At 61.4% G+C, this 26,943-nt stretch overlaps 1 protein-coding gene across 1 annotated transcript in view; it reads left to right on the forward strand.

Moving 5' to 3' along the window:
* Window positions 1-26,943, forward strand: part of LOC134340448 (NADH-ubiquinone oxidoreductase subunit 8-like) — a 45,966-nt gene that overhangs the window by 10,132 nt on the left and 8,891 nt on the right. Inside the window, exons 4-5 of the mRNA XM_063037692.1 lie at window positions 3,496-3,585; window positions 4,509-4,681. Of these exons, the coding sequence (XP_062893762.1) occupies window positions 3,496-3,585; window positions 4,509-4,681 (263 nt within the window). The remainder of the gene's footprint in view (window positions 1-3,495; window positions 3,586-4,508; window positions 4,682-26,943) is intronic.

Consider the following 26,943-nt stretch of genomic DNA (forward strand, 5'->3'; position numbering starts at 1 on the left):
TATAAAAACCGAGTTCTTCAAGCCCGGGGGGTTAAACGGGTACAGTCTTACGGCGTGCCGTGAAAATTACGACTGAGAAGGTGCTCAGGAAGCTTAATGGTCTGAGGGTGGATAAATCTCCTGGACCTGATGGAATGCACCCTCGGGTTCTGAAGGAAGTAGCTGGAGAGATTGTGGAGGCATTAACAACGATATTTCAAGAATCGATAGATTCTGGCATTTGGAAAATTGCAAATGTTACTCCGCTATTTAAGATGGGTAGGAGGCAGCAGACAGGAAACTCTAGACCTGTTAGGCCTGGCATCAGTGGTTGGGAAGTTGTTGGAATCGATTGTTAGGGATGAGATTACGGAGTACCTGGAGGCACATGACAAGATGGGCCCAAGCCAGCATCGTTTCCTGAAAGGAAAATCCTGCCTGACAAACCGACTGCAATTCTTTGAGGAAATTACAAGCAGGGTAGACAAAGCAGATGCAGTAGATGTGATGTACTTGGATTTTCAGAAGGCCTTTGACAAGGTGCCCCACATGAGGATGTTTAGCAAGGTAAGAGCCCGTGGAATTACAGGGAAGGTACCAGCGTGGGTGGAGCATTGGCTGGTCGGCAGAAAACAGAGAGTGGGAATAAAGGGATCCTATTCTGGCCGGCTGCCGGTTACCAGTGGAGTTCCACAGGGGTCAGTGTTGGGACTGCTGCTTTTTACCATGTATGTCAATGATTTGGACGATGGTATTAATGGATTTGTGGCTAAATTTGCTGATGATGCAAAGATAGGTGGAGGAGTGGGTAGCATTGAGGAAACAGAGAGCCTGCAGAGAGACTTAGGGGAATGGGTAAAGAAGTGGCAAATGAAATACAATGTTGGAAAGTGTATGGTCATGCACTTTGGCAGAAGAAATAAACTGGCAGACTATTATTCAGATGGGGAGAGAATTCAAAATGCAGAGATGCAAAGGGACTTAGGAGTCCTTGTGCAGGATACCCTCCAGGTTGAGTCAGTAGTGAAGAAGGCGAATGCAATGTTGGCATTCATTTCTAGAGGAGTAGAGTATAGGAGCAGGGATGTGATGTTGAGGCTCTATAAGGCACTGGTGAGACCTCACTTGGAGTACTGTGGGCAGTTTTGGGCTCCTTATTTTAGAAAGGATGTGCTGACGTTGGAGAGGGTACAGAGAAGATTCACAAAATGATTCCAGGAATGGGAGGGTTATCGTACAAGGAATGTCTGGCAGCTCTTGGGCTGTATTCCCTGGAGTTCAGGAGAATGAGGGGGGATCCCATAGAAACATTCGAATGTTAAAAGGCGTGAACAGGTTACATCGAACATAGAATAGTACAGCACAGTACAGGCCTGTCGGCCCACAATGTTGTGTCGACCCTCAAACCCTGCCTCCCATATAACCCCCCACCTTAAATTCCTCCATATACCTGTCGAGTAGTCTCTTAAACTTCACTAGTGTATCTGCCTCCACCACTGACTCAGGCAGTGCATTCCACGCACCAACCACTCTCTGAGTAAAAAACCTTCCTCTAATATCCCCCTTCAACTTCCCACCCCTTACCTTAAAGCCATGTCCTCTTGTATTGAGCATTGGTGCCCTGGGGAAGAGGCGCTGGCTATCCACTCTATCTATTCCTCTTATTATCTTGTACACCTCTATCATGGAGTTTGTCCTTCCAAGGTGTACCACCTCACACTTCTCCGGGTTGAACTCGATCTGCCACTTCTCAGCCCACTTCTGCATCCTATCAATGTCTCTCTGCAATCTTCCACAATCCTCTACACTATCTACAACACCACCAACCTTTGTGTCGTCTGCAAACTTGCCAACCCACCCTTCTACCCCCACATCCAGGTCGTTTGTAAAAATCACGAAAAGTAGAGGTCCCAGAACAGATCCTTGTGGGACACCACTAGTCACAGTCCTCCAATCCAAATGTACTCCCTCCACCACCACCCTCTGCCTTCTGCAGGCAAGCCAATTCTGAATCCACCTGGCCAAACTTCCCCGGATCCCATGCCTTCTAACTTTCTGAATAAGCCTACCGTGTGGAACCTTGTCAAATGCCTTACTAAAATCCATATAGATCACATCCACTGCACTACCCTCATTTATATGCCTGGTCACCTCGTCAAAGAACTCTATCAGGCTTGTCAAACACGATTTGCCCTTCACAAAGCCATGCTGACTGTCCCTGATCAGACCATGATTCTCTAAATGCCCAGAGATCCTATCTCTAAGAATCTTTTCCAACAGCTTTCCCACCACAGATGTAAGGCTCAGATATGACAAAGTTATTTCCCGTGGTTGGGGAGTCTAGGACAAGAGGGCATGACTTCGGGATTGAAGAACGTCCATTTAGAACTGAGATGGGGAGAAATTATTTTCGTCAGAGGGTGGTATATCTGTGGAATTTGTTGCTACGAGTGGCTGTGGAGTCTTTGGGTGCATTTAAGGCAGAGATAGATAGGTTCTTGATTAGCCAGGGCATCAATGGGTATAAAGGGAAACCAGGGGAGTGGGGATGGCTGGAAGAATTGGATCAGCTCATGATTGAATGGCGGAGCAGACTCGATGGGCCGAATGGCCTACTTCTGCTCCTCTATCTTATGGTCTTATGAACATGGTCTCTAATCCAGGCAGCATCCTGGTAAATCTCCTCTGTACCCTTTCCAATGCTTCCACATCCTTCCTATAGTGAGGTGACCAGAACTGGACACAGTACTCCAAGTGTGACCTAACCAGAGTTTTATAGAGCTGCATCATTACCTCGCGACTCTTAAACTCTATCCCTCAACTTATGAAAGCTAACACCCCATAAGCTTTCTTAACTACCCTATCCACCTGTGAGGCAACTTTCAGGGATCTGTGGACATGTACCCCCAGATCCCTCTGCTCCTCCACACTACCAAGTACCCTGCCATTTACTTTGTACTCTGTCTTGGAGTTTGTCCTTCCAAAGTGTACCACCTCACACTTCTCCGGGTTGAACTCCATCTGCCACTTCTCAGCCCACTTCTGCATCCTATCAATGTCTCTCTGCAATCTTTGACAATCCTCTACACTATCTACAACACCGCCAACCCTTGTGTCGTCTGCAAACTTGCCAACCCACTCATATAGGCTATGACTATGACTATGAAGTGACTCTCGGGGGTTTTATTGCTTGTCCTGTTGCTCCTTTGACAGTGAATTTACTCTGAGCTTTGAGACGGGGAAGTGTAGACAGCATCCGCCCCGTTTCCGTCACGTACCGTGTTGTGTCTGTGTCCGTCAGGCAGGATGCACTCCGCTCTCCGACGGTCCGAGCGGCTGCGGGGTCGGAGGGGAAGGTGGCGAATTTGTTCGGCCTCCCGACGATGTGGCGGGCATCGGTGAGCGCTCTTCACTGTGGCGTCTACGAGGTCAGACCCGGGGGTGGGGGGGGGGTCGGCCGGAGGAGGGGATGCTGAGACCCAATGACGACTGTCAGCCCCTCCTGTCTCCCGACAGAGTTCGTCAACGAGAGGGAGGATCCCACCGACCTGCAGGCGCTGACCGACAACGCAGCTCAGACGCTGTTCTGGACCGAGCTTTTCCGGGGTGAGTGTCCAGGCGGGGGGCAAGCTGGCCAGCGTGGGGGGGGAGACGGGTCGATCGCTGGTGTGGGGAGGGGAGGGTCACGGTTTGCTAATAATTTCTCATCTCCCTGTCCTCCCCCCCCCCACACTGCCACACTCTCTCTCTCCTTCCTTTCTCTCCCTCCTTCTCTCTCTCCCTCCTTCTCTCTCTCCTCCCTCCCTCCCTGCCTCCCCCCTCTCTCCCTCCTGCTCCCCCCTCCCCTCCTCACTCCCCCCTCCTCCCCCTCTCCTCCCCCTCTCCTCCCCCCTCTCCTCCCCCCTCTCCTCCCCCCTCTCCTCCCCCCCTCCTCCCCCCTCTCCTCCCCCCTCTCCTCCCCCTCTCCTCCCCCCTCTCCTCCCCCCTCTCCTCCCCCTCTCCTCCCCCTCTCCTCCCCCCTCTCCTCCCCCTCTCCTCCCCCTCTCCTCCCCCTCTCCTCCCCCCTCTCCTCCCCCCTCTCCTCCCCCCTCGCCTCCCCCCTCGCCTCCCCCCTCGCCTCCCCCCTCGCCTCCCCCCTCGCCTCCCCCCTCGCCTCCCCCCTCGCCCCCCCCTCTCCTCCCCCTCTCTCCTCCCCCTCTCTCCCCCCTCTCCTCCCCCCTCTCCTCCCCCCTCTCCTCCCCCTCTCCTCCCCCTCCTCCCCCCCCCGCCTCCCCCCCACCTCCCCCCCTCCCCCCCTCTCCTCCCCCTCTCCCCCCCCTCTCCTCCCCCCCTCGCCTCCCCCTCGCCTCCCCCCTCTCCTCCCCCCTCTCCTCCCCCCCTCTCCTCCTCCCCCCCTCTCCTCCTCCCCCCTCTCCTCCTCCCCCCCTCTCCTCCTCCCCCCTCTCCTCCTCCCCCCTCTCCTCCTCCCCCCCCTCCTCCTCCCCCCCCTCTCCTCCCCCCTCCTCTCTCTCCCTCTCCAACGCCTCCAGGCCTGGCCATGACCCTCAGCTACCTGTTCCGGGAGCCAGCCACCATCAACTACCCCTTCGAGAAGGGCCCCCTGAGCCCGCGGTTTCGGGGGGAGCACGCGCTGCGCCGTTACCCCTCGGGGGAAGAGCGGTGTATCGCCTGCAAACTGTGCGAGGCCGCCTGCCCGGCCCAGGTGAGAGATCTGTGCGTCCCCCCACCCTTCCCCAAGTCTCTTCCATCCTCCACGTCCCCCACCCTTCCCCAAGTCTCTTCCATCCTCCACGTCCCCCCACCCTTCCCCAAGTCTCTTCCATCCTCCGTGTCCCCCCACCCTTCCCCAAGTCTCTTCCATCCTCCACGTCCCCCCACCCCTCCCCAAGTCTCTTCCATCCTCCGTGTCCCCCCACCCTTCCCCAAGTCTCTTCCATCCTCCGTGTCCCCCCACCCTTCCCCAAGTCTCTTCCATCCTCCGTGTCCCCCACCCTTCCCCAAGTCTCTTCCATCCTCCGTGTCCCCCCACCCCTTCCCCAAGTCTCTTCCATCCTCCGTGTCCCCCCACCCTTCCCCAAGTCTCTTCCATCCTCCACGTCCCCCCACCCTTCCCCAAGTCTCTTCCATCCTCCGTGTCCCCCCACCCTTCCCCAAGCCTCTTCCATCCTCCGTGTCCCCCCACCCCTCCCCAAGTCTCTTCCATCCTCCGTGTCCCCCCACCCTTCCCCAAGTCTCTTCCATCCTCCGTGTCCCCCCACCCTTCCCCAAGTCTCTTCCATCCTCCGTGTCCCCCCACCCTTCCCCAAGTCTCTTCCATCCTCCACGTCCCCCCACCCTTCCCCAAGTCTCTTCCATCCTCCGTGTCCCCCCACCCCTCCCCAAGTCTCTTCCATCCTCCACGTCCCCCCACCCTTCCCCAAGTCTCTTCCATCCTCCACGTCCCCCCACCCTTCCCCAAGTCTCTTCCATCCTCCGTGTCCCCCCACCCTTCCCCAAGTCTCTTCCATCCTCCACGTCCCCCCACCCTTCCCCAAGTCTCTTCCATCCTCCGTGTCCCCCCACCCTTCCCCAAGTCTCTTCCATCCTCCACGTCCCCCCACCCCTCCCCAAGTCTCTTCCATCCTCCGTGTCCCCCCACCCCTCCCCAAGCATCTCTTCCATCCTCCGTGTCCCCCCACCCTTCCCCAAGTCTCTTCCATCCTCCGTGTCCCCCACCCTTCCCCAAGTCTCTTCCATCCTCCGTGTCCCCCCACCCTTCCCCAAGTCTCTTCCATCCTCCGTGTCCCCCCACCCTTCCCCAAGTCTCTTCCATCCTCCGTGTCCCCCCACCCTTCCCCAAGTCTCTTCCATCCTCCGTCCCCCCACCCTTCCCCAAGTCTCTTCCATCCTCCGTGTCCCCCCACCCTTCCCCAAGTCTCTTCCATCCTCCGTGTCCCCCCACCCTTCCCCAAGTCTCTTCCATCCTCCGTGTCCCCCCACCCTTCCCCAAGTCTCTTCCATCCTCCGTGTCCCCCCACCCTTCCCCAAGTCTCTTCCATCCTCCGTGTCCCCCCACCCTTCCCCAAGTCTCTTCCATCCTCCGTGTCCCCCCACCCTTCCCCAAGTCTCTTCCATCCTCCGTGTCCCCCCACCCTTCCCCAAGTCTCTTCCATCCTCCGTGTCCCCCCACCCTTCCCCAAGTCTCTTCCATCCTCCGTGTCCCCCCACCCTTCCCCAAGTCTCTTCCATCCTCCGTGTCCCCCCACCCTTCCCCAAGTCTCTTCCATCCTCCGTGTCCCCCCACCCTTCCCCAAGTCTCTTCCATCCTCCGTGTCCCCCCACCCTTCCCCAAGTCTCTTCCATCCTCCGTGTCCCCCCACCCTTCCCCAAGTCTCTTCCATCCTCCGTGTCCCCCCACCCTTCCCCAAGTCTCTTCCATCCTCCGTGTCCCCCCACCCTTCCCCAAGTCTCTTCCATCCTCCACGTCCCCCCACCCTTCCCCAAGTCTCTTCCATCCTCCGTGTCCCCCCACCCTTCCCCAAGTCTCTTCCATCCTCCGTGTCCCCCCACCCTTCCCCAAGTCTCTTCCATCCTCCGTCCCCCCACCCTTCCCCAAGTCTCTTCCATCCTCCGTTCCCACCCTCCCAAGTCTCCCACCCTTCCCCCACCCTCCCCAAGTCTCTTCCATCCTCCGTCCCCCACCCTTCCCCAAGTCTCTTCCATCCTCCGTGTCCCCCCACCCTTCCCCAAGTCTCTTCCATCCTCCTCCCCCCACCCTTCCCCAAGTCCCCATCCCCTTCCCCCACCCTTCCCCAAGTCTCTTCCATCCTCCGTGTCCCCCCACCCTTCCCCAAGTCTCTTCCATCCTCCGTGTCCCCCCACCCTTCCCCAAGTCTCTTCCATCCTCCGTGTCCCCCCACCCTTCCCCAAGTCTCTTCCATCCTCCACGTCCCCCCACCCTTCCCCAAGTCTCTTCCATCCTCCGTGTCCCCCCACCCTTCCCCAAGTCTCTTCCATCCTCCGTGTCCCCCCACCCTTCCCCAAGTCTCTTCCATCCTCCACGTCCCCCCACCCTTCCCCAAGTCTCTTCCATCCTCCGTGTCCCCCCACCCTTCCCCAAGTCTCTTCCATCCTCCGTGTCCCCCCACCCTTCCCCAAGTCTCTTCCATCCTCCGTGTCCCCCCACCCTTCCCCAAGTCTCTTCCATCCTCCGTGTCCCCCCACCCTTCCCCAAGTCTCTTCCATCCTCCGTGTCCCCCCACCCTTCCCCAAGTCTCTTCCATCCTCCGTGTCCCCCCACCCTTCCCCAAGTCTCTTCCATCCTCCGTGTCCCCCCACCCTTCCCCAAGTCTCTTCCATCCTCCGTGTCCCCCCACCCTTCCCCAAGTCTCTTCCATCCTCCGTGTCCCCCCACCCTTCCCCAAGTCTCTTCCATCCTCCGTGTCCCCCCACCCTTCCCCAAGTCTCTTCCATCCTCCGTGTCCCCCCACCCTTCCCCAAGTCTCTTCCATCCTCCGTCCCCCCACCCTTCCCCAAGTCTCTTCCATCCTCCGTGTCCCCCCACCCTTCCCCAAGTCTCTTCCATCCTCCGTGTCCCCCCACCCTTCCCCAAGTCTCTTCCATCCTCCACGTCCCCCCACCCTTCCCCAAGTCTCTTCCATCCTCCGTGTCCCCCCACCCTTCCCCAAGTCTCTTCCATCCTCCTGTCCCCCCACCCTTCCCCAAGTCTCTTCCATCCTCCGTGTCCCCCCACCCTTCCCCAAGTCTCTTCCATCCTCCGTGTCCCCCCACCCTTCCCCAAGTCTCTTCCATCCTCCGTGTCCCCCCACCCTTCCCCAAGTCTCTTCCATCCTCCGTGTCCCCCCACCCTTCCCCAAGTCTCTTCCATCCTCCGTGTCCCCCCACCCTTCCCCAAGTCTCTTCCATCCTCCGTGTCCCCCCACCCTTCCCCAAGTCTCTTCCATCCTCCGTGTCCCCCCACCCTTCCCCAAGTCTCTTCCATCCTCCGTGTCCCCCCACCCTTCCCCAAGTCTCTTCCATCCTCCGTGTCCCCCCACCCTTCCCCAAGTCTCTTCCATCCTCCGTGTCCCCCCACCCTTCCCCAAGTCTCTTCCATCCTCCGTGTCCCCCCACCCTTCCCCAAGTCTCTTCCATCCTCCGTGTCCCCCCACCCTTCCCCAAGTCTCTTCCATCCTCCGTGTCCCCCCACCCTTCCCCAAGTCTCTTCCATCCTCCGTGTCCCCCCACCCTTCCCCAAGTCTCTTCCATCCTCCGTGTCCCCCCACCCTTCCCCAAGTCTCTTCCATCCTCCGTGTCCCCCCACCCTTCCCCAAGTCTCTTCCATCCTCCGTGTCCCCCCACCCTTCCCCAAGTCTCTTCCATCCTCCACGTCCCCCCACCCTTCCCCAAGTCTCTTCCATCCTCCGTGTCCCCCCACCCTTCCCCAAGTCTCTTCCATCCTCCACGTCCCCCCACCCTTCCCCAAGTCTCTTCCATCCTCCGTGTCCCCCCACCCTTCCCCAAGTCTCTTCCATCCTCCGTGTCCCCCCACCCTTCCCCAAGTCTCTTCCATCCTCCGTGTCCCCCCACCCTTCCCCAAGTCTCTTCCATCCTCCGTGTCCCCCCACCCTTCCCCAAGTCTCTTCCATCCTCCGTGTCCCCCCACCCTTCCCCAAGTCTCTTCCATCCTCCGTGTCCCCCCACCCTTCCCCAAGTCTCTTCCATCCTCCGTGTCCCCCCACCCTTCCCCAAGTCTCTTCCATCCTCCGTGTCCCCCCACCCTTCCCCAAGTCTCTTCCATCCTCCGTGTCCCCCCACCCTTCCCCAAGTCTCTTCCATCCTCCCGTCCCCCCACCCTTCCCCAAGTCTCTTCCATCCTCCGTGTCCCCCCACCCTTCCCCAAGTCTCTTCCATCCTCCGTGTCCCCCCACCCTTCCCCAAGTCTCTTCCATCCTCCGTGTCCCCCCACCCTTCCCCAAGTCTCTTCCATCCTCCGTGTCCCCCCACCCTTCCCCAAGTCTCTTCCATCCTCCGTGTCCCCCCACCCTTCCCCAAGTCTCTTCCATCCTCCGTGTCCCCCCACCCTTCCCCAAGTCTCTTCCATCCTCCGTGTCCCCCCACCCTTCCCCAAGTCTCTTCCATCCTCCGTGTCCCCCCACCCTTCCCCAAGTCTCTTCCATCCTCCGTGTCCCCCCACCCTTCCCCAAGTCTCTTCCATCCTCCGTGTCCCCCCACCCTTCCCCAAGTCTCTTCCATCCTCCGTGTCCCCCCACCCTTCCCCAAGTCTCTTCCATCCTCCACGTCCCCCCACCCTTCCCCAAGTCTCTTCCATCCTCCGTGTCCCCCCACCCTTCCCCAAGTCTCTTCCATCCTCCGTGTCCCCCCACCCTTCCCCAAGTCTCTTCCATCCTCCGTGTCCCCCCACCCTTCCCCAAGTCTCTTCCATCCTCCGTGTCCCCCCACCCTTCCCCAAGTCTCTTCCATCCTCCGTGTCCCCCCACCCTTCCCCAAGTCTCTTCCATCCTCCGTGTCCCCCCACCCTTCCCCAAGTCTCTTCCATCCTCCACGTCCCCCCACCCTTCCCCAAGTCTCTTCCATCCTCCGTGTCCCCCCACCCTTCCCCAAGTCTCTTCCATCCTCCGTGTCCCCCCACCCTTCCCCAAGTCTCTTCCATCCTCCGTGTCCCCCCACCCTTCCCCAAGTCTCTTCCATCCTCCGTGTCCCCCCACCCTTCCCCAAGTCTCTTCCATCCTCCGTGTCCCCCCACCCTTCCCCAAGTCTCTTCCATCCTCCGTGTCCCCCCACCCTTCCCCAAGTCTCTTCCATCCTCCGTGTCCCCCCACCCTTCCCCAAGTCTCTTCCATCCTCCACGTCCCCCCACCCTTCCCCAAGTCTCTTCCATCCTCCGTGTCCCCCCACCCTTCCCCAAGTCTCTTCCATCCTCCGTGTCCCCCCACCCTTCCCCAAGTCTCTTCCATCCTCCACGTCCCCCCACCCTTCCCCAAGTCTCTTCCATCCTCCGTGTCCCCCACCCTTCCCCAAGTCTCTTCCACCCTCCAAGTCTCTTCCATCCTCCGTGTCCCCCCACCCTTCCCCAAGTCTCTTCCATCCTCCGTGTCCCCCCACCCTTCCCCAAGTCTCTTCCATCCTCCGTGTCCCCCCACCCTTCCCCAAGTCTCTTCCATCCTCCGTGTCCCCCCACCCTTCCCCAAGTCTCTTCCATCCTCCGTGTCCCCCCACCCTTCCCCAAGTCTCTTCCATCCTCCGTCCCCCCACCCTTCCCCAAGTCTCTTCCATCCTCCACGTCCCCCCACCCTTCCCCAAGTCTCTTCCATCCTCCGTGTCCCCCCACCCTTCCCCAAGTCTCTTCCATCCTCCGTGTCCCCCCACCCTTCCCCAAGTCTCTTCCATCCTCCACGTCCCCCCACCCTTCCCCAAGTCTCTTCCATCCTCCGTGTCCCCCCACCCTTCCCCAAGTCTCTTCCATCCTCCGTGTCCCCCCACCCTTCCCCAAGTCTCTTCCATTCCTCCGTGTCCCCCCACCCTTCCCCAAGTCTCTTCCATCCTCCACGTCCCCCCACCCTTCCCCAAGTCTCTTCCATCCTCCACGTCCCCCCACCCTTCCCCAAGTCTCTTCCATCCTCCGTGTCCCCCCACCCTTCCCCAAGTCTCTTCCATCCTCCGTGTCCCCCCACCCTTCCCCAAGTCTCTTCCATCCTCCGTGTCCCCCCACCCTTCCCCAAGTCTCTTCCATCCTCCGTGTCCCCCCACCCTTCCCCAAGTCTCTTCCATCCTCCGTGTCCCCCCACCCTTCCCCAAGTCTCTTCCATCCTCCGTGTCCCCCCACCCTTCCCCAAGTCTCTTCCATCCTCCGTGTCCCCCCACCCTTCCCCAAGTCTCTTCCATCCTCCGTGTCCCCCCACCCTTCCCCAAGTCTCTTCCATCCTCCACGTCCCCCCACCCTTCCCCAAGTCTCTTCCATCCTCCGTGTCCCCCCACCCTTCCCCAAGTCTCTTCCATCCTCCGTGTCCCCCCACCCTTCCCCAAGTCTCTTCCATCCTCCACGTCCCCCCACCCTTCCCCAAGTCTCTTCCATCCTCCGTGTCCCCCCACCCTTCCCCAAGTCTCTTCCATCCTCCACGTCCCCCCACCCTTCCCCAAGTCTCTTCCATCCTCCGTGTCCCCCCACCCTTCCCCAAGTCTCTTCCATCCTCCGTGTCCCCCCACCCTTCCCCAAGTCTCTTCCATCCTCCGTGTCCCCCCACCCTTCCCCAAGTCTCTTCCATCCTCCGTGTCCCCCCACCCTTCCCCAAGTCTCTTCCATCCTCCGTGTCCCCCCACCCTTCCCCAAGTCTCTTCCATCCTCCCGTCCCCCCACCCTTCCCCAAGTCTCTTCCATCCTCCGTGTCCCCCCACCCTTCCCCAAGTCTCTTCCATCCTCCGTGTCCCCCCACCCTTCCCCAAGTCTCTTCCATCCTCCACGTCCCCCCACCCTTCCCCAAGTCTCTTCCATCCTCCGTGTCCCCCCACCCTTCCCCAAGTCTCTTCCATCCTCCGTGTCCCCCCACCCTTCCCCAAGTCTCTTCCATCCTCCGTGTCCCCCCACCCTTCCCCAAGTCTCTTCCATCCTCCGTGTCCCCCCACCCTTCCCCAAGTCTCTTCCATCCTCCGTGTCCCCCCACCCTTCCCCAAGTCTCTTCCATCCTCCGTGTCCCCCCACCCTTCCCCAAGTCTCTTCCATCCTCCACGTCCCCCCACCCTTCCCCAAGTCTCTTCCATCCTCCGTGTCCCCCCACCCTTCCCCAAGTCTCTTCCATCCTCCGTGTCCCCCCACCCTTCCCCAAGTCTCTTCCATCCTCCGGTCCCCCCACCCTTCCCCAAGTCTCTTCCATCCTCCGTGTCCCCCCACCCTTCCCCAAGTCTCTTCCATCCTCCGTGTCCCCCCACCCTTCCCCAAGTCTCTTCCATCCTCCGTGTCCCCCCACCCTTCCCCAAGTCTCTTCCATCCTCCGTGTCCCCCCACCCTTCCCCAAGTCTCTTCCATCCTCCGTGTCCCCCCACCCTTCCCCAAGTCTCTTCCATCCTCCGTCCCCCCACCCTTCCCCAAGTCTCTTCCATCCTCCGTGTCCCCCCACCCTTCCCCAAGTCTCTTCCATCCTCCACGTCCCCCCACCCTTCCCCAAGTCTCTTCCATCCTCCGTGTCCCCCCACCCTTCCCCAAGTCTCTTCCATCCTCCGTGTCCCCCCACCCTTCCCCAAGTCTCTTCCATCCTCCGTGTCCCCCCACCCTTCCCCAAGTCTCTTCCATCCTCCGTGTCCCCCCACCCTTCCCCAAGTCTCTTCCATCCTCCGTGTCCCCCCACCCTTCCCCAAGTCTCTTCCATCCTCCGTGTCCCCCCACCCTTCCCCAAGTCTCTTCCATCCTCCGTGTCCCCCCACCCTTCCCCAAGTCTCTTCCATCCTCCACGTCCCCCCACCCTTCCCCAAGTCTCTTCCATCCTCCGTGTCCCCCCACCCTTCCCCAAGTCTCTTCCATCCTCCGTGTCCCCCCACCCTTCCCCAAGTCTCTTCCATCCTCCGTGTCCCCCCACCCTTCCCCAAGTCTCTTCCATCCTCCGTGTCCCCCCACCCTTCCCCAAGTCTCTTCCATCCTCCGTGTCCCCCCACCCTTCCCCAAGTCTCTTCCATCCTCCGTGTCCCCCCACCCTTCCCCAAGTCTCTTCCATCCTCCACGTCCCCCCACCCTTCCCCAAGTCTCTTCCATCCTCCGTGTCCCCCCACCCTTCCCCAAGTCTCTTCCATCCTCCGTGTCCCCCCACCCTTCCCCAAGTCTCTTCCATCCTCCACGTCCCCCCACCCTTCCCCAAGTCTCTTCCATCCTCCGTGTCCCCCCACCCTTCCCCAAGTCTCTTCCATCCTCCGTGTCCCCCCACCCTTCCCCAAGTCTCTTCCATCCTCCGTGTCCCCCCACCCTTCCCCAAGTCTCTTCCATCCTCCGTGTCCCCCCACCCTTCCCCAAGTCTCTTCCATCCTCCGTGTCCCCCCACCCTTCCCCAAGTCTCTTCCATCCTCCGTGTCCCCCCACCCTTCCCCAAGTCTCTTCCATCCTCCGTGTCCCCCCACCCTTCCCCAAGTCTCTTCCATCCTCCGTGTCCCCCCACCCTTCCCCAAGTCTCTTCCATCCTCCGTGTCCCCCCACCCTTCCCCAAGTCTCTTCCATCCTCCGTGTCCCCCCACCCTTCCCCAAGTCTCTTCCATCCTCCGTGTCCCCCCACCCTTCCCCAAGTCTCTTCCATCCTCCGTGTCCCCCCACCCTTCCCCAAGTCTCTTCCATCCTCCGTGTCCCCCCACCCTTCCCCAAGTCTCTTCCATCCTCCGTGTCCCCCCACCCTTCCCCAAGTCTCTTCCATCCTCCGTGTCCCCCCACCCTTCCCCAAGTCTCTTCCATCCTCCGTGTCCCCCCACCCTTCCCCAAGTCTCTTCCATCCTCCGTGTCCCCCCACCCTTCCCCAAGTCTCTTCCATCCTCCGTGTCCCCCCACCCTTCCCCAAGTCTCTTCCATCCTCCACGTCCCCCCACCCTTCCCCAAGTCTCTTCCATCCTCCGTGTCCCCCCACCCTTCCCCAAGTCTCTTCCATCCTCCGTGTCCCCCCACCCTTCCCCAAGTCTCTTCCATCCTCCGTGTCCCCCCACCCTTCCCCAAGTCTCTTCCATCCTCCGTGTCCCCCCACCCTTCCCCAAGTCTCTTCCATCCTCCGTGTCCCCCCACCCTTCCCCAAGTCTCTTCCATCCTCCACGTCCCCCCACCCTTCCCCAAGTCTCTTCCATCCTCCTGTCCCCCCACCCTTCCCCAAGTCTCTTCCATCCTCCGTGTCCCCCCACCCTTCCCCAAGTCTCTTCCATCCTCCGTGTCCCCCCACCCTTCCCCAAGTCTCTTCCATCCTCCGTGTCCCCCCACCCTTCCCCAAGTCTCTTCCATCCTCCGTGTCCCCCCACCCTTCCCCAAGTCTCTTCCATCCTCCGTGTCCCCCCACCCTTCCCCAAGTCTCTTCCATCCTCCGTGTCCCCCCACCCTTCCCCAAGTCTCTTCCATCCTCCGTGTCCCCCCACCCTTCCCCAAGTCTCTTCCATCCTCCGTGTCCCCCCACCCTTCCCCAAGTCTCTTCCATCCTCCTCCCCCCACCCTTCCCAAGTCTCTTCCTCCTCCGTGTCCCCCCACCCTTCCCCAAGTCTCCCATCCCCGTCCCCCCACCCTTCCCCAAGTCTCTTCCATCCTCCGTGTCCCCCCACCCTTCCCCAAGTCTCTTCCATCCTCCGTGTCCCCCCACCCTTCCCCAAGTCTCTTCCATCCTCCGTGTCCCCCCACCCTTCCCCAAGTCTCTTCCATCCTCCGTGTCCCCCCACCCTTCCCCAAGTCTCTTCCATCCTCCGTGTCCCCCCACCCTTCCCCAAGTCTCTTCCATCCTCCGTGTCCCCCCACCCTTCCCCAAGTCTCCCATCCTCCGTCCCCCCACCCTCCCCAAGTCTCTTCCATCCTCCACGTCCCCCCACCCTTCCCCAAGTCTCTTCCATCCTCCGTGTCCCCCCACCCTTCCCCAAGTCTCTTCCATCCTCCGTGTCCCCCCACCCTTCCCCAAGTCTCTTCCATCCTCCGTGTCCCCCCACCCTTCCCCAAGTCTCTTCCATCCTCCGTGTCCCCCCACCCTTCCCCAAGTCTCTTCCATCCTCCGTGTCCCCCCACCCTTCCCCAAGTCTCTTCCATCCTCCGTGTCCCCCCACCCTTCCCCAAGTCTCTTCCATCCTCCGTGTCCCCCCACCCTTCCCCAAGTCTCTTCCATCCTCCGTGTCCCCCCACCCTTCCCCAAGTCTCTTCCATCCTCCGTGTCCCCCCACCCTTCCCCAAGTCTCTTCCATCCTCCGTGTCCCCCCACCCTTCCCCAAGTCTCTTCCATCCTCCGTGTCCCCCCACCCTTCCCCAAGTCTCTTCCATCCTCCGTGTCCCCCCACCCTTCCCCAAGTCTCTTCCATCCTCCGTGTCCCCCCACCCTTCCCCAAGTCTCTTCCATCCTCCGTGTCCCCCCACCCTTCCCCAAGTCTCTTCCATCCTCCGTGTCCCCCCACCCTTCCCCAAGTCTCTTCCATCCTCCGTGTCCCCCCACCCTTCCCCAAGTCTCTTCCATCCTCCGTGTCCCCCCACCCTTCCCCAAGTCTCTTCCATCCTCCGTGTCCCCCCACCCTTCCCCAAGTCTCTTCCATCCTCCACGTCCCCCCACCCTTCCCCAAGTCTCTTCCATCCTCCGTGTCCCCCCACCCTTCCCCAAGTCTCTTCCATCCTCCGTGTCCCCCCACCCTTCCCCAAGTCTCTTCCATCCTCCGTGTCCCCCCACCCTTCCCCAAGTCTCTTCCATCCTCCACGTCCCCCCACCCTTCCCCAAGTCTCTTCCATCCTCCGTGTCCCCCCACCCTTCCCCAAGTCTCTTCCATCCTCCGTGTCCCCCCACCCTTCCCCAGTCTCTTCCAGTCCCCCCACCCTTCCCCAAGTCTCTTCCATCCTCCGTGTCCCCCCACCCTTCCCCAAGTCTCTTCCATCCTCCGTGTCCCCCCACCCTTCCCCAAGTCTCTTCCATCCTCCGTGTCCCCCCACCCTTCCCCAAGTCTCTTCCATCCTCCGTGTCCCCCCACCCTTCCCCAAGTCTCTTCCATCCTCCACGTCCCCCCACCCTTCCCCAAGTCTCTTCCATCCTCCGTGTCCCCCCACCCTTCCCCAAGTCTCTTCCATCCTCCGTGTCCCCCCACCCTTCCCCAAGTCTCTTCCATCCTCCGTGTCCCCCCACCCTCCCCAAGTCTCTTCCATCCTCCGTCCCCCCACCCTTCCCCAAGTCTCTTCCATCCTCCGTGTCCCCCCACCCTTCCCCAAGTCTCTTCCATCCTCCGTGTCCCCCCACCCTTCCCCAAGTCTCTTCCATCCTCCGTGTCCCCCCACCCTTCCCCAAGTCTCTTCCATCCTCCACGTCCCCCCACCCTTCCCCAAGTCTCTTCCATCCTCCGTGTCCCCCCACCCTTCCCCAAGTCTCTTCCATCCTCCGTGTCCCCCCACCCTTCCCCAAGTCTCTTCCATCCTCCGTCCCCCCACCCTTCCCCAAGTCTCTTCCATCCTCCGTGTCCCCCCACCCTTCCCCAAGTCTCTTCCATCCTCCGTGTCCCCCCACCCTTCCCCAAGTCTCTTCCATCCTCCACGTCCCCCCACCCTTCCCCAAGTCTCTTCCATCCTCCGTGTCCCCCCACCCTTCCCCAAGTCTCTTCCATCCTCCCGTGTCCCCCCACCCTTCCCCAAGTCTCTTCCATCCTCCGTGTCCCCCCACCCTTCCCCAAGTCTCTTCCATCCTCCGTGTCCCCCCACCCTTCCCCAAGTCTCTTCCATCCTCCGTGTCCCCCCACCCTTCCCCAAGTCTCTTCCATCCTCCGTGTCCCCCCACCCTTCCCCAAGTCTCTTCCATCCTCCGTGTCCCCCCACCCTTCCCCAAGTCTCTTCCATCCTCCACGTCCCCCCACCCTTCCCCAAGTCTCTTCCATCCTCCGTGTCCCCCCACCCTTCCCCAAGTCTCTTCCATCCTCCGTGTCCCCCCACCCTTCCCCAAGTCTCTTCCATCCTCCGTGTCCCCCCACCCTTCCCCAAGTCTCTTCCATCCTCCGTGTCCCCCCACCCTTCCCCAAGTCTCTTCCATCCTCCACGTCCCCCCACCCTTCCCCAAGTCTCTTCCATCCTCCGTGTCCCCCCACCCTTCCCCAAGTCTCTTCCATCCTCCGTGTCCCCCCACCCTTCCCCAAGTCTCTTCCATCCTCCACGTCCCCCCACCCTTCCCCAAGTCTCTTCCATCCTCCACGTCCCCCCACCCTTCCCCAAGTCTCTTCCATCCTCCGTCCCCCCACCCTTCCCCAAGTCTCTTCCATCCTCCGGTCCCCCCACCCTTCCCCAAGTCTCTTCCATCCTCCGTGTCCCCCACCCCCCCACCCTCCGTGTCCCCAAGTCTCTTCCATCCTCCGTGTCCCCCCACCCTTCCCCAAGTCTCTTCCATCCTCCGTGTCCCCCCACCCCCCCAAGTCTCTTCCATCCTCCCCCCCCCAACTCTTATCCCCAAGTCTCTTCCATCCTCCGTGTCCCCCCACCCTTCCCCAAGTCTCTTCCATCCTCCGTGTCCCCCCACCCTTCCCCAAGTCTCTTCCATCCTCCGTGTCCCCCCACCCTTCCCCAAGTCTCTTCCATCCTCCGTGTCCCCCCACCCTTCCCCAAGTCTCTTCCATCCTCCGTGTCCCCCCACCCTTCCCCAAGTCTCTTCCATCCTCCGTCCCCCCACCCTTCCCCAAGTCTCTTCCATCCTCCGTGTCCCCCCACCCTTCCCCAAGTCTCTTCCATCCTCCACGTCCCCCCACCCTTCCCCAAGTCTCTTCCATCCTCCGTGTCCCCCCACCCTTCCCCAAGTCTCTTCCATCCTCCGTGTCCCCCCACCCTTCCCCAAGTCTCTTCCATCCTCCGTGTCCCCCCACCCTTCCCCAAGTCTCTTCCATCCTCCACGTCCCCCCACCCTTCCCCAAGTCTCTTCCATCCTCCGTGTCCCCCCACCCTTCCCCAAGTCTCTTCCATCCTCCGTGTCCCCCCACCCTTCCCCAAGTCTCTTCCATCCTCCGTGTCCCCCCACCCTTCCCCAAGTCTCTTCCATCCTCCGTGTCCCCCCACCCTTCCCCAAGTCTCTTCCATCCTCCGTGTCCCCCCACCCTTCCCCAAGTCTCTTCCATCCTCCGTGTCCCCCCACCCTTCCCCAAGTCTCTTCCATCCTCCGTGTCCCCCCACCCTTCCCCAAGTCTCTTCCATCCTCCGTGTCCCCCCACCCTTCCCCAAGTCTCTTCCATCCTCCGTGTCCCCCCACCCTTCCCCAAGTCTCTTCCATCCTCCACGTCCCCCCACCCTTCCCCAAGTCTCTTCCATCCTCCGTGTCCCCCCACCCTTCCCCAAGTCTCTTCCATCCTCCGTGTCCCCCCACCCTTCCCCAAGTCTCTTCCATCCTCCGTGTCCCCCCACCCTTCCCCAAGTCTCTTCCATCCTCCGTGTCCCCCCACCCTTCCCCAAGTCTCTTCCATCCTCCGTGTCCCCCCACCCTTCCCCAAGTCTCTTCCATCCTGTCCCCCCACCCTTCCCCAAGTCTCTTCCATCCTCCGTGTCCCCCCACCCTTCCCCAAGTCTCTTCCATCCTCCGTGTCCCCCCACCCTTCCCCAAGTCTCTTCCATCCTCCGTGTCCCCCCACCCTTCCCCAAGTCTCTTCCATCCTCCGTGTCCCCCCACCCTTCCCCAAGTCTCTTCCATCCTCCGTGTCCCCCCACCCTTCCCCAAGTCTCTTCCATCCTCCGTGTCCCCCCACCCTTCCCCAAGTCTCTTCCATCCTCCGTGTCCCCCCACCCTTCCCCAAGTCTCTTCCATCCTCCGTCCCCCCACCCTTCCCCAAGTCTCTTCCATCCTCCGTGTCCCCCCACCCTTCCCCAAGTCTCTTCCATCCTCCGTGTCCCCCCACCCTTCCCCAAGTCTCTTCCATCCTCCGTGTCCCCCCACCCTTCCCCAAGTCTCTTCCATCCTCCGTGTCCCCCCACCCTTCCCCAAGTCTCTTCCATCCTCCGTCCCCCCACCCTTCCCCAAGTCTCTTCCATCCTCCGTGTCCCCCCACCCTTCCCCAAGTCTCTTCCATCCTCCGTGTCCCCCCACCCTTCCCCAAGTCTCTTCCATCCTCCGTGTCCCCCCACCCTTCCCCAAGTCTCTTCCATCCTCCACGTCCCCCCACCCTTCCCCAAGTCTCTTCCATCCTCCACGTCCCCCCACCCTTCCCCAAGTCTCTTCCATCCTCCGTGTCCCCCCACCCTTCCCCAAGTCTCTTCCATCCTCCACGTCCCCCCACCCTTCCCCAAGTCTCTTCCATCCTCCGTGTCCCCCCACCCTTCCCCAAGTCTCTTCCATCCTCCGTGTCCCCCCACCCTTCCCCAAGTCTCTTCCATCCTCCGTGTCCCCCCACCCTTCCCCAAGTCTCTTCCATCCTCCGTGTCCCCCCACCCTTCCCCAAGTCTCTTCCATCCTCCGTCCCCCCACCCTTCCCCAAGTCTCTTCCATCCTCCGTGTCCCCCCACCCTTCCCCAAGTCTCTTCCATCCTCCGTGTCCCCCCACCCTTCCCCAAGTCTCTTCCATCCTCCGTGTCCCCCCACCCTTCCCCAAGTCTCTTCCATCCTCCGTGTCCCCCCACCCTTCCCCAAGTCTCTTCCATCCTCCGTGTCCCCCCACCCTTCCCCAAGTCTCTTCCATCCTCCGTGTCCCCCCACCCTTCCCCAAGTCTCTTCCATCCTCCGTGTCCCCCCACCCTTCCCCAAGTCTCTTCCATCCTCCGTGTCCCCCCACCCTTCCCCAAGTCTCTTCCATCCTCCGTGTCCCCCCACCCTTCCCCAAGTCTCTTCCATCCTCCGTGTCCCCCCACCCTTCCCCAAGTCTCTTCCATCCTCCGTGTCCCCCCACCCTTCCCCAAGTCTCTTCCATCCTCCACGTCCCCCCACCCTTCCCCAAGTCTCTTCCATCCTCCGTGTCCCCCCACCCTTCCCCAAGTCTCTTCCATCCTCCGTGTCCCCCCACCCTTCCCCAAGTCTCTTCCATCCTCCGTGTCCCCCCACCCTTCCCCAAGTCTCTTCCATCCTCCACGTCCCCCCACCCTTCCCCAAGTCTCTTCCATCCTCCGTGTCCCCCCACCCTTCCCCAAGTCTCTTCCATCCTCCGTGTCCCCCCACCCTTCCCCAAGTCTCTTCCATCCTCCGTGTCCCCCCACCCTTCCCCAAGTCTCTTCCATCCTCCGTGTCCCCCCACCCTTCCCCAAGTCTCTTCCATCCTCCGTGTCCCCCCACCCTTCCCCAAGTCTCTTCCATCCTCCTGTCCCCCCACCCTTCCCCAAGTCTCTTCCATCCTCCGTGTCCCCCCACCCTTCCCCAAGTCTCTTCCATCCTCCGTGTCCCCCCACCCTTCCCCAAGTCTCTTCCATCCTCCGGTCCCCCCACCCTTCCCCAAGTCTCTTCCATCCTCCGTGTCCCCCCACCCTTCCCCAAGTCTCTTCCATCCTCCGTGTCCCCCCACCCTTCCCCAAGTCTCTTCCATCCTCGTCCCCCCACCCTTCCCCAAGTCTCTTCCATCCTCCGTCCCCCCACCCTTCCCCAAGTCTCTTCCATCCTCCGTGTCCCCCCACCCTTCCCCAAGTCTCTTCCATCCTCCGTGTCCCCCCACCCTTCCCCAAGTCTCTTCCATCCTCCGTCCCCCACCCTCCCGTCTCTTCCATCCTGTCCCCCCACCCTTCCCCAAGTCTCTTCCATCCTCCGTGTCCCCCCACCCTTCCCCAAGTCTCTTCCATCCTCCGTGTCCCCCCACCCTTCCCCAAGTCTCTTCCATCCTCCGTGTCCCCCCACCCTTCCCCAAGTCTCTTCCATCCTCCGTGTCCCCCCACCCTTCCCCAAGTCTCTTCCATCCTCCGTGTCCCCCCACCCTTCCCCAAGTCTCTTCCATCCTCCGTGTCCCCCCACCCTTCCCCAAGTCCTCTTCCATCCTCCACGTGTCCCCCACCCTTCCCCAAGTCTCTTCCATCCTCCGTGTCCCCCCACCCTTCCCCAAGTCTCTTCCATCCTCCGTGTCCCCCCACCCTTCCCCAAGTCTCTTCCATCCTCCGTGTCCCCCCACCCTTCCCCAAGTCTCTTCCATCCTCCGTGTCCCCCCACCCTTCCCCAAGTCTCTTCCATCCTCCGTGTCCCCCCACCCTTCCCCAAGTCTCTTCCATCCTCCGTGTCCCCCCACCCTTCCCCAAGTCTCTTCCATCCTCCGTGTCCCCCCACCCTTCCCCAAGTCTCTTCCATCCTCCACGTCCCCCCACCCTTCCCCAAGTCTCTTCCATCCTCCGTGTCCCCCCACCCTTCCCCAAGTCTCTTCCATCCTCCGTGTCCCCCCACCCTTCCCCAAGTCTCTTCCATCCTCCGTGTCCCCCCACCCTTCCCCAAGTCTCTTCCATCCTCCGTGTCCCCCCACCCTTCCCCAAGTCTCTTCCATCCTCCGTGTCCCCCCACCCTTCCCCAAGTCTCTTCCATCCTCCGTGTCCCCCCACCCTTCCCCAAGTCTCTTCCATCCTCCTGTCCCCCCACCCTTCCCCAAGTCTCTTCCATCCTCCGTGTCCCCCCACCCTTCCCCAAGTCTCTTCCATCCTCCACGTCCCCCCACCCTTCCCCAAGTCTCTTCCATCCTCCGTGTCCCCCCACCCTTCCCCAAGTCTCTTCCATCCTCCGTGTCCCCCCACCCTTCCCCAAGTCTCTTCCATCCTCCACGTCCCCCCACCCTTCCCCAAGTCTCTTCCATCCTCCGTGTCCCCCCACCCTTCCCCAAGTCTCTTCCATCCTCCGTGTCCCCCCACCCTTCCCCAAGTCTCTTCCATCCTCCTCTTCCATCCTCCACGTCCCCCCACCCTTCCCCAAGTCTCTTCCATCCTCCGTGTCCCCCCACCCTTCCCCAAGTCTCTTCCATCCTCCGTGTCCCCCCACCCTTCCCCAAGTCTCTTCCATCCTCCGTGTCCCCCCACCCTTCCCCAAGTCTCTTCCATCCTCCGTGTCCCCCCACCCTTCCCCAAGTCTCTTCCATCCTCCGTGTCCCCCCACCCTTCCCCAAGTCTCTTCCATCCTCCGTGTCCCCCCACCCTTCCCCAAGTCTCTTCCATCCTCCGTGTCCCCCCACCCTTCCCCAAGTCTCTTCCATCCTCCGTGTCCCCCCACCCTTCCCCAAGTCTCTTCCATCCTCCGTGTCCCCCCACCCTTCCCCAAGTCTCTTCCATCCTCCGTGTCCCCCCACCCTTCCCCAAGTCTCTTCCATCCTCCGTGTCCCCCCACCCTTCCCCAAGTCTCTTCCATCCTCCGTGTCCCCCCACCCTTCCCCAAGTCTCTTCCATCCTCCGTGTCCCCCCACCCTTCCCCAAGTCTCTTCCATCCTCCGTGTCCCCCCACCCTTCCCCAAGTCTCTTCCATCCTCCGTCCCCCCACCCTTCCCCAAGTCTCTTCCATCCTCCGTGTCCCCCCACCCTTCCCCAAGTCTCTTCCATCCTCCGTGTCCCCCCACCCTTCCCCAAGTCTCTTCCATCCTCCGTGTCCCCCCACCCTTCCCCAAGTCTCTTCCATCCTCCGTGTCCCCCCACCCTTCCCCAAGTCTCTTCCATCCTCCGTGTCCCCCCACCCTTCCCCAAGTCTCTTCCATCCTCCGTGTCCCCCCACCCTTCCCCAAGTCTCTTCCATCCTCCGTGTCCCCCCACCCTTCCCCAAGTCTCTTCCATCCTCCACGTCCCCCCACCCTTCCCCAAGTCTCTTCCATCCTCCGTGTCCCCCCACCCTTCCCCAAGTCTCTTCCATCCTCCGTGTCCCCCCACCCTTCCCCAAGTCTCTTCCATCCTCCGTGTCCCCCCACCCTTCCCCAAGTCTCTTCCATCCTCCGTCCCCCCACCCTTCCCCAAGTCTCTTCCATCCTCCACGTCCCCCCACCCTTCCCCAAGTCTCTTCCATCCTCCGTGTCCCCCCACCCTTCCCCAAGTCTCTTCCATCCTCCGTGTCCCCCCACCCTTCCCCAAGTCTCTTCCATCCTCCGTGTCCCCCCACCCTTCCCCAAGTCTCTTCCATCCTCCGTGTCCCCCCACCCTTCCCCAAGTCTCTTCCATCCTCCACGTCCCCCCACCCTTCCCCAAGTCTCTTCCATCCTCCGTGTCCCCCCACCCTTCCCCAAGTCTCTTCCATCCTCCGTGTCCCCCCACCCTTCCCCAAGTCTCTTCCATCCTCCGTGTCCCCCCACCCTTCCCCAAGTCTCTTCCATCCTCCGTGTCCCCCCACCCTTCCCCAAGTCTCTTCCATCCTCCACGTCCCCCCACCCTTCCCCAAGTCTCTTCCATCCTCCGTGTCCCCCCACCCTTCCCCAAGTCTCTTCCATCCTCCGTGTCCCCCCACCCTTCCCCAAGTCTCTTCCATCCTCCGTGTCCCCCCACCCTTCCCCAAGTCTCTTCCATCCTCCACGTCCCCCCACCCTTCCCCAAGTCTCTTCCATCCTCCGGTCCCCCCACCCTTCCCCAAGTCTCTTCCATCCTCCGTGTCCCCCCACCCTTCCCCAAGTCTCTTCCATCCTCCGTCCCCCCACCCTTCCCCAAGTCTCTTCCATCCTCCGTGTCCCCCCACCCTTCCCCAAGTCTCTTCCATCCTCCACGTCCCCCCACCCTTCCCCAAGTCTCTTCCATCCTCCACGTCCCCCCACCCTTCCCCAAGTCTCTTCCATCCTCCGGTCCCCCACCCTTCCCCAAGTCCTCCATCCTCCGTGTCCCCCCACCCTTCCCCAAGTCTCTTCCATCCTCCGTGTCCCCCCACCCTTCCCCAAGTCTCTTCCATCCTCCGTGTCCCCCCACCCTTCCCCAAGTCTCTTCCATCCTCCGTCCCCCCACCCTTCCCCAAGTCTCTTCCATCCTCCGTGTCCCCCCACCCTTCCCCAAGTCTCTTCCATCCTCCGTGTCCCCCCACCCTTCCCCAAGTCTCTTCCATCCTCCGTGTCCCCCCACCCTTCCCCAAGTCTCTTCCATCCTCCGTCCCCCACCCTCCCCAAGTCTCTTCCATCCTCCGTGTCCCCCCACCCTTCCCCAAGTCTCTTCCATCCTCCGTGTCCCCCCACCCTTCCCCAAGTCTCTTCCATCCTCCGTGTCCCCCCACCCTTCCCCAAGTCTCTTCCATCCTCCACGTCCCCCCACCCTTCCCCAAGTCTCTTCCATCCTCCACGTCCCCCCACCCTTCCCCAAGTCTCTTCCATCCTCCGTGTCCCCCCACCCTTCCCCAAGTCTCTTCCATCCTCCGTGTCCCCCCACCCTTCCCCAAGTCTCTTCCATCCTCCGTGTCCCCCCACCCTTCCCCAAGTCTCTTCCATCCTCCGTGTCCCCCCACCCTTCCCCAAGTCTCTTCCATCCTCCGTGTCCCCCCACCCTTCCCCAAGTCTCTTCCATCCTCCGTGTCCCCCCACCCTTCCCCAAGTCTCTTCCATCCTCCGTGTCCCCCCACCCTTCCCCAAGTCTCTTCCATCCTCCGTGTCCCCCCACCCTTCCCCAAGTCTCTTCCATCCTCCGTGTCCCCCCACCCTTCCCCCCTTCCATCCTCCTGTCCCCCACCCTTCCCCAAGTCTCTTCCATCCTCCGTGTCCCCCCACCCTTCCCCAAGTCTCTTCCATCCTCCGTGTCCCCCCACCCTTCCCCAAGTCTCTTCCATCCTCCACGTCCCCCCACCCTTCCCCAAGTCTCTTCCATCCTCCACGTCCCCCCACCCTTCCCCAAGTCTCTTCCATCCTCCACGTCCCCCCACCCTTCCCCAAGTCTCTTCCATCCTCCGTGTCCCCCCACCAAGTCTCTTCCATCCTCCGTGTCCCCCCACCCTTCCCCAAGTCTCTTCCATCCTCCACGTCCCCCCACCCTTCCCCAAGTCTCTTCCATCCTCCACGTCCCCCCACCCTTCCCCAAGTCTCTTCCATCCTCCACGTCCCCCCACCCTTCCCCAAGTCTCTTCCATCCTCCGTGTCCCCCCACCCTTCCCCAAGTCTCTTCCATCCTCCGTGTCCCCCCACCCTTCCCCAAGTCTCTTCCATCCTCCGTGTCCCCCCACCCTTCCCCAAGTCTCTTCCATCCTCCGTGTCCCCCACCCTTCCCCAAGTCTCTTCCATCCTCCGTGTCCCCCCCACCCTTCCCCAAGTCTCTTCCATCCTCCGTGTCCCCCCACCCTTCCCCAAGTCTCTTCCATCCTCCGTCCCCCCACCCTTCCCCAAGTCTCTTCCATCCTCCACGTCCCCCCACCCTTCCCCAAGTCTCTTCCATCCTCCGTGTCCCCCCACCCTTCCCCAAGTCTCTTCCATCCTCCGTGTCCCCCCCACCCTTCCCCAAGTCTCTTCCATCCTCCGTGTCCCCCCACCCTTCCCCAAGTCTCTTCCATCCTCCGTGTCCCCCCACCCTTCCCCAAGTCTCTTCCATCCTCCGTGTCCCCCCACCCTTCCCCAAGTCTCTTCCATCCTCCGTGTCCCCCCACCCTTCCCCAAGTCTCTTCCATCCTCCGTGTCCCCCCACCCTTCCCCAAGTCTCTTCCATCCTCCACGTCCCCCCACCCTTCCCCAAGTCTCTTCCATCCTCCACGTCCCCCCACCCTTCCCCAAGTCTCTTCCATCCTCCGTGTCCCCCCACCCTTCCCCAAGTCTCTTCCATCCTCCGTCCCCCACCCTTCCCCAAGTCTCTTCCATCCTCCGTCCCCCCACCCTTCCCCAAGCTCTTCCATCCTCCGTCCCCCCACCCTTCCCCAAGTCTCTTCCATCCTCCGTGTCCCCCCACCCTTCCCCAAGTCTCTTCCATCCTCCACGTCCCCCCACCCTTCCCCAAGTCTCTTCCATCCTCCACGTCCCCCCACCCTTCCCCAAGTCTCTTCCATCCTCCGTGTCCCCCCCCATCCTCCGTCCCCCCACCCTTCCCCAAGTCTCTTCCCCATCCTCCATCCTCCGTCCCCCCACCCTTCCCCAAGTCTCTTCCATCCTCCACGTCCCCCCACCCTTCCCCAAGTCTCTTCCATCCTCCGTGTCCCCCCACCCTTCCCCAAGTCTCTTCCATCCTCCGTGTCCCCCCACCCTTCCCCAAGTCTCTTCCATCCTCCGTGTCCCCCCACCCTTCCCCAAGTCTCTTCCATCCTCCACGTCCCCCCACCCTTCCCCAAGTCTCTTCCATCCTCCGTGTCCCCCCACCCTTCCCCAAGTCCTCTTCCCCAGTCCTTCCATCCTCCGTCCCCCCACCCTTCCCCAAGTCTCTTCCATCCTCCACGTCCCCCCACCCTTCCCCAAGTCTCTTCCATCCTCCACGTCCCCCCACCCTTCCCCAAGTCTCTTCCATCCTCCGTGTCCCCCCACCCTTCCCCAAGTCTCTTCCCCACTCTTCCATCCTCCGTGTCCCCCCACCCTTCCCCAAGTCTCTTCCATCCTCCACGTCCCCCCACCCTTCCCCAAGTCTCTTCCATCCTCCACGTCCCCCCACCCTTCCCCAAGTCTCTTCCATCCTCCGTGTCCCCCCACCCTTCCCCAAGTCTCTTCCATCCTCCGTGTCCCCCCACCCTTCCCCAAGTCTCTTCCATCCTCCGTGTCCCCCCACCCTTCCCCAAGTCTCTTCCATCCTCCGTGTCCCCCCACCCTTCCCCAAGTCTCTTCCATCCTCCGTCCCCCACCCCCCCAAGTCTCTCCATCCTCCGTGTCCCCCCACCCTTCCCCAAGTCTCTTCCATCCTCCGTGTCCGTTCCCCCACTCTCTTAACATAGAAACATAGAAAATAGGTGCAGGAGTAGGCCATTCGGCCCTTCGAGCCTGCACCGCCATTCAGTATGATCATGGCTGACCATCCAACTCAGAACCCTGTACCAGCCTTCCCTCCATACCCCCAATCCCTTTAGCCACAAGGGCCATATCTAACTCCCTCTTAAATATAGCCAATGAACTGGCCTCGACTGTTTCCTGCGGCAGAGAATTCCACAGATTCACCACTCTCTGTGTGAAGAAGTTTTTCCTCATCTCGGTCCTAAAAGGCTTCCCCTTTATCCTCAAACTGTGACCCCTCGTTCTGGACTTCCCCAACATCGGGAACAATCTTCCTGCATCTAGCCTGTCCAGTCCCTTTAGGATTTTATACGTTTCAATCAGATCCCCCCTCAATCTTCTAAATTCCAATGAGTACAAGCCCAGTTCATCCAGTCTTTCTTCATATGAAAGACCTGCCATCCCAGGAATCAATCTGGTGAACCTTCTTTGTACTCCCTCTATGGCAAAGATGTCTTTCCTCAGATTAGGGGACCAAAACTGCACACAATACTCCAGGTGTGGTCTCACCAAGGCCTTGTACAACTGCAG

The sequence above is a fragment of the Mobula hypostoma genome, chromosome X1 (assembly GCF_963921235.1).
Source record: "Mobula hypostoma chromosome X1, sMobHyp1.1, whole genome shotgun sequence".
Classification (NCBI taxonomy): Eukaryota; Metazoa; Chordata; class Chondrichthyes; order Myliobatiformes; family Myliobatidae; genus Mobula; species Mobula hypostoma.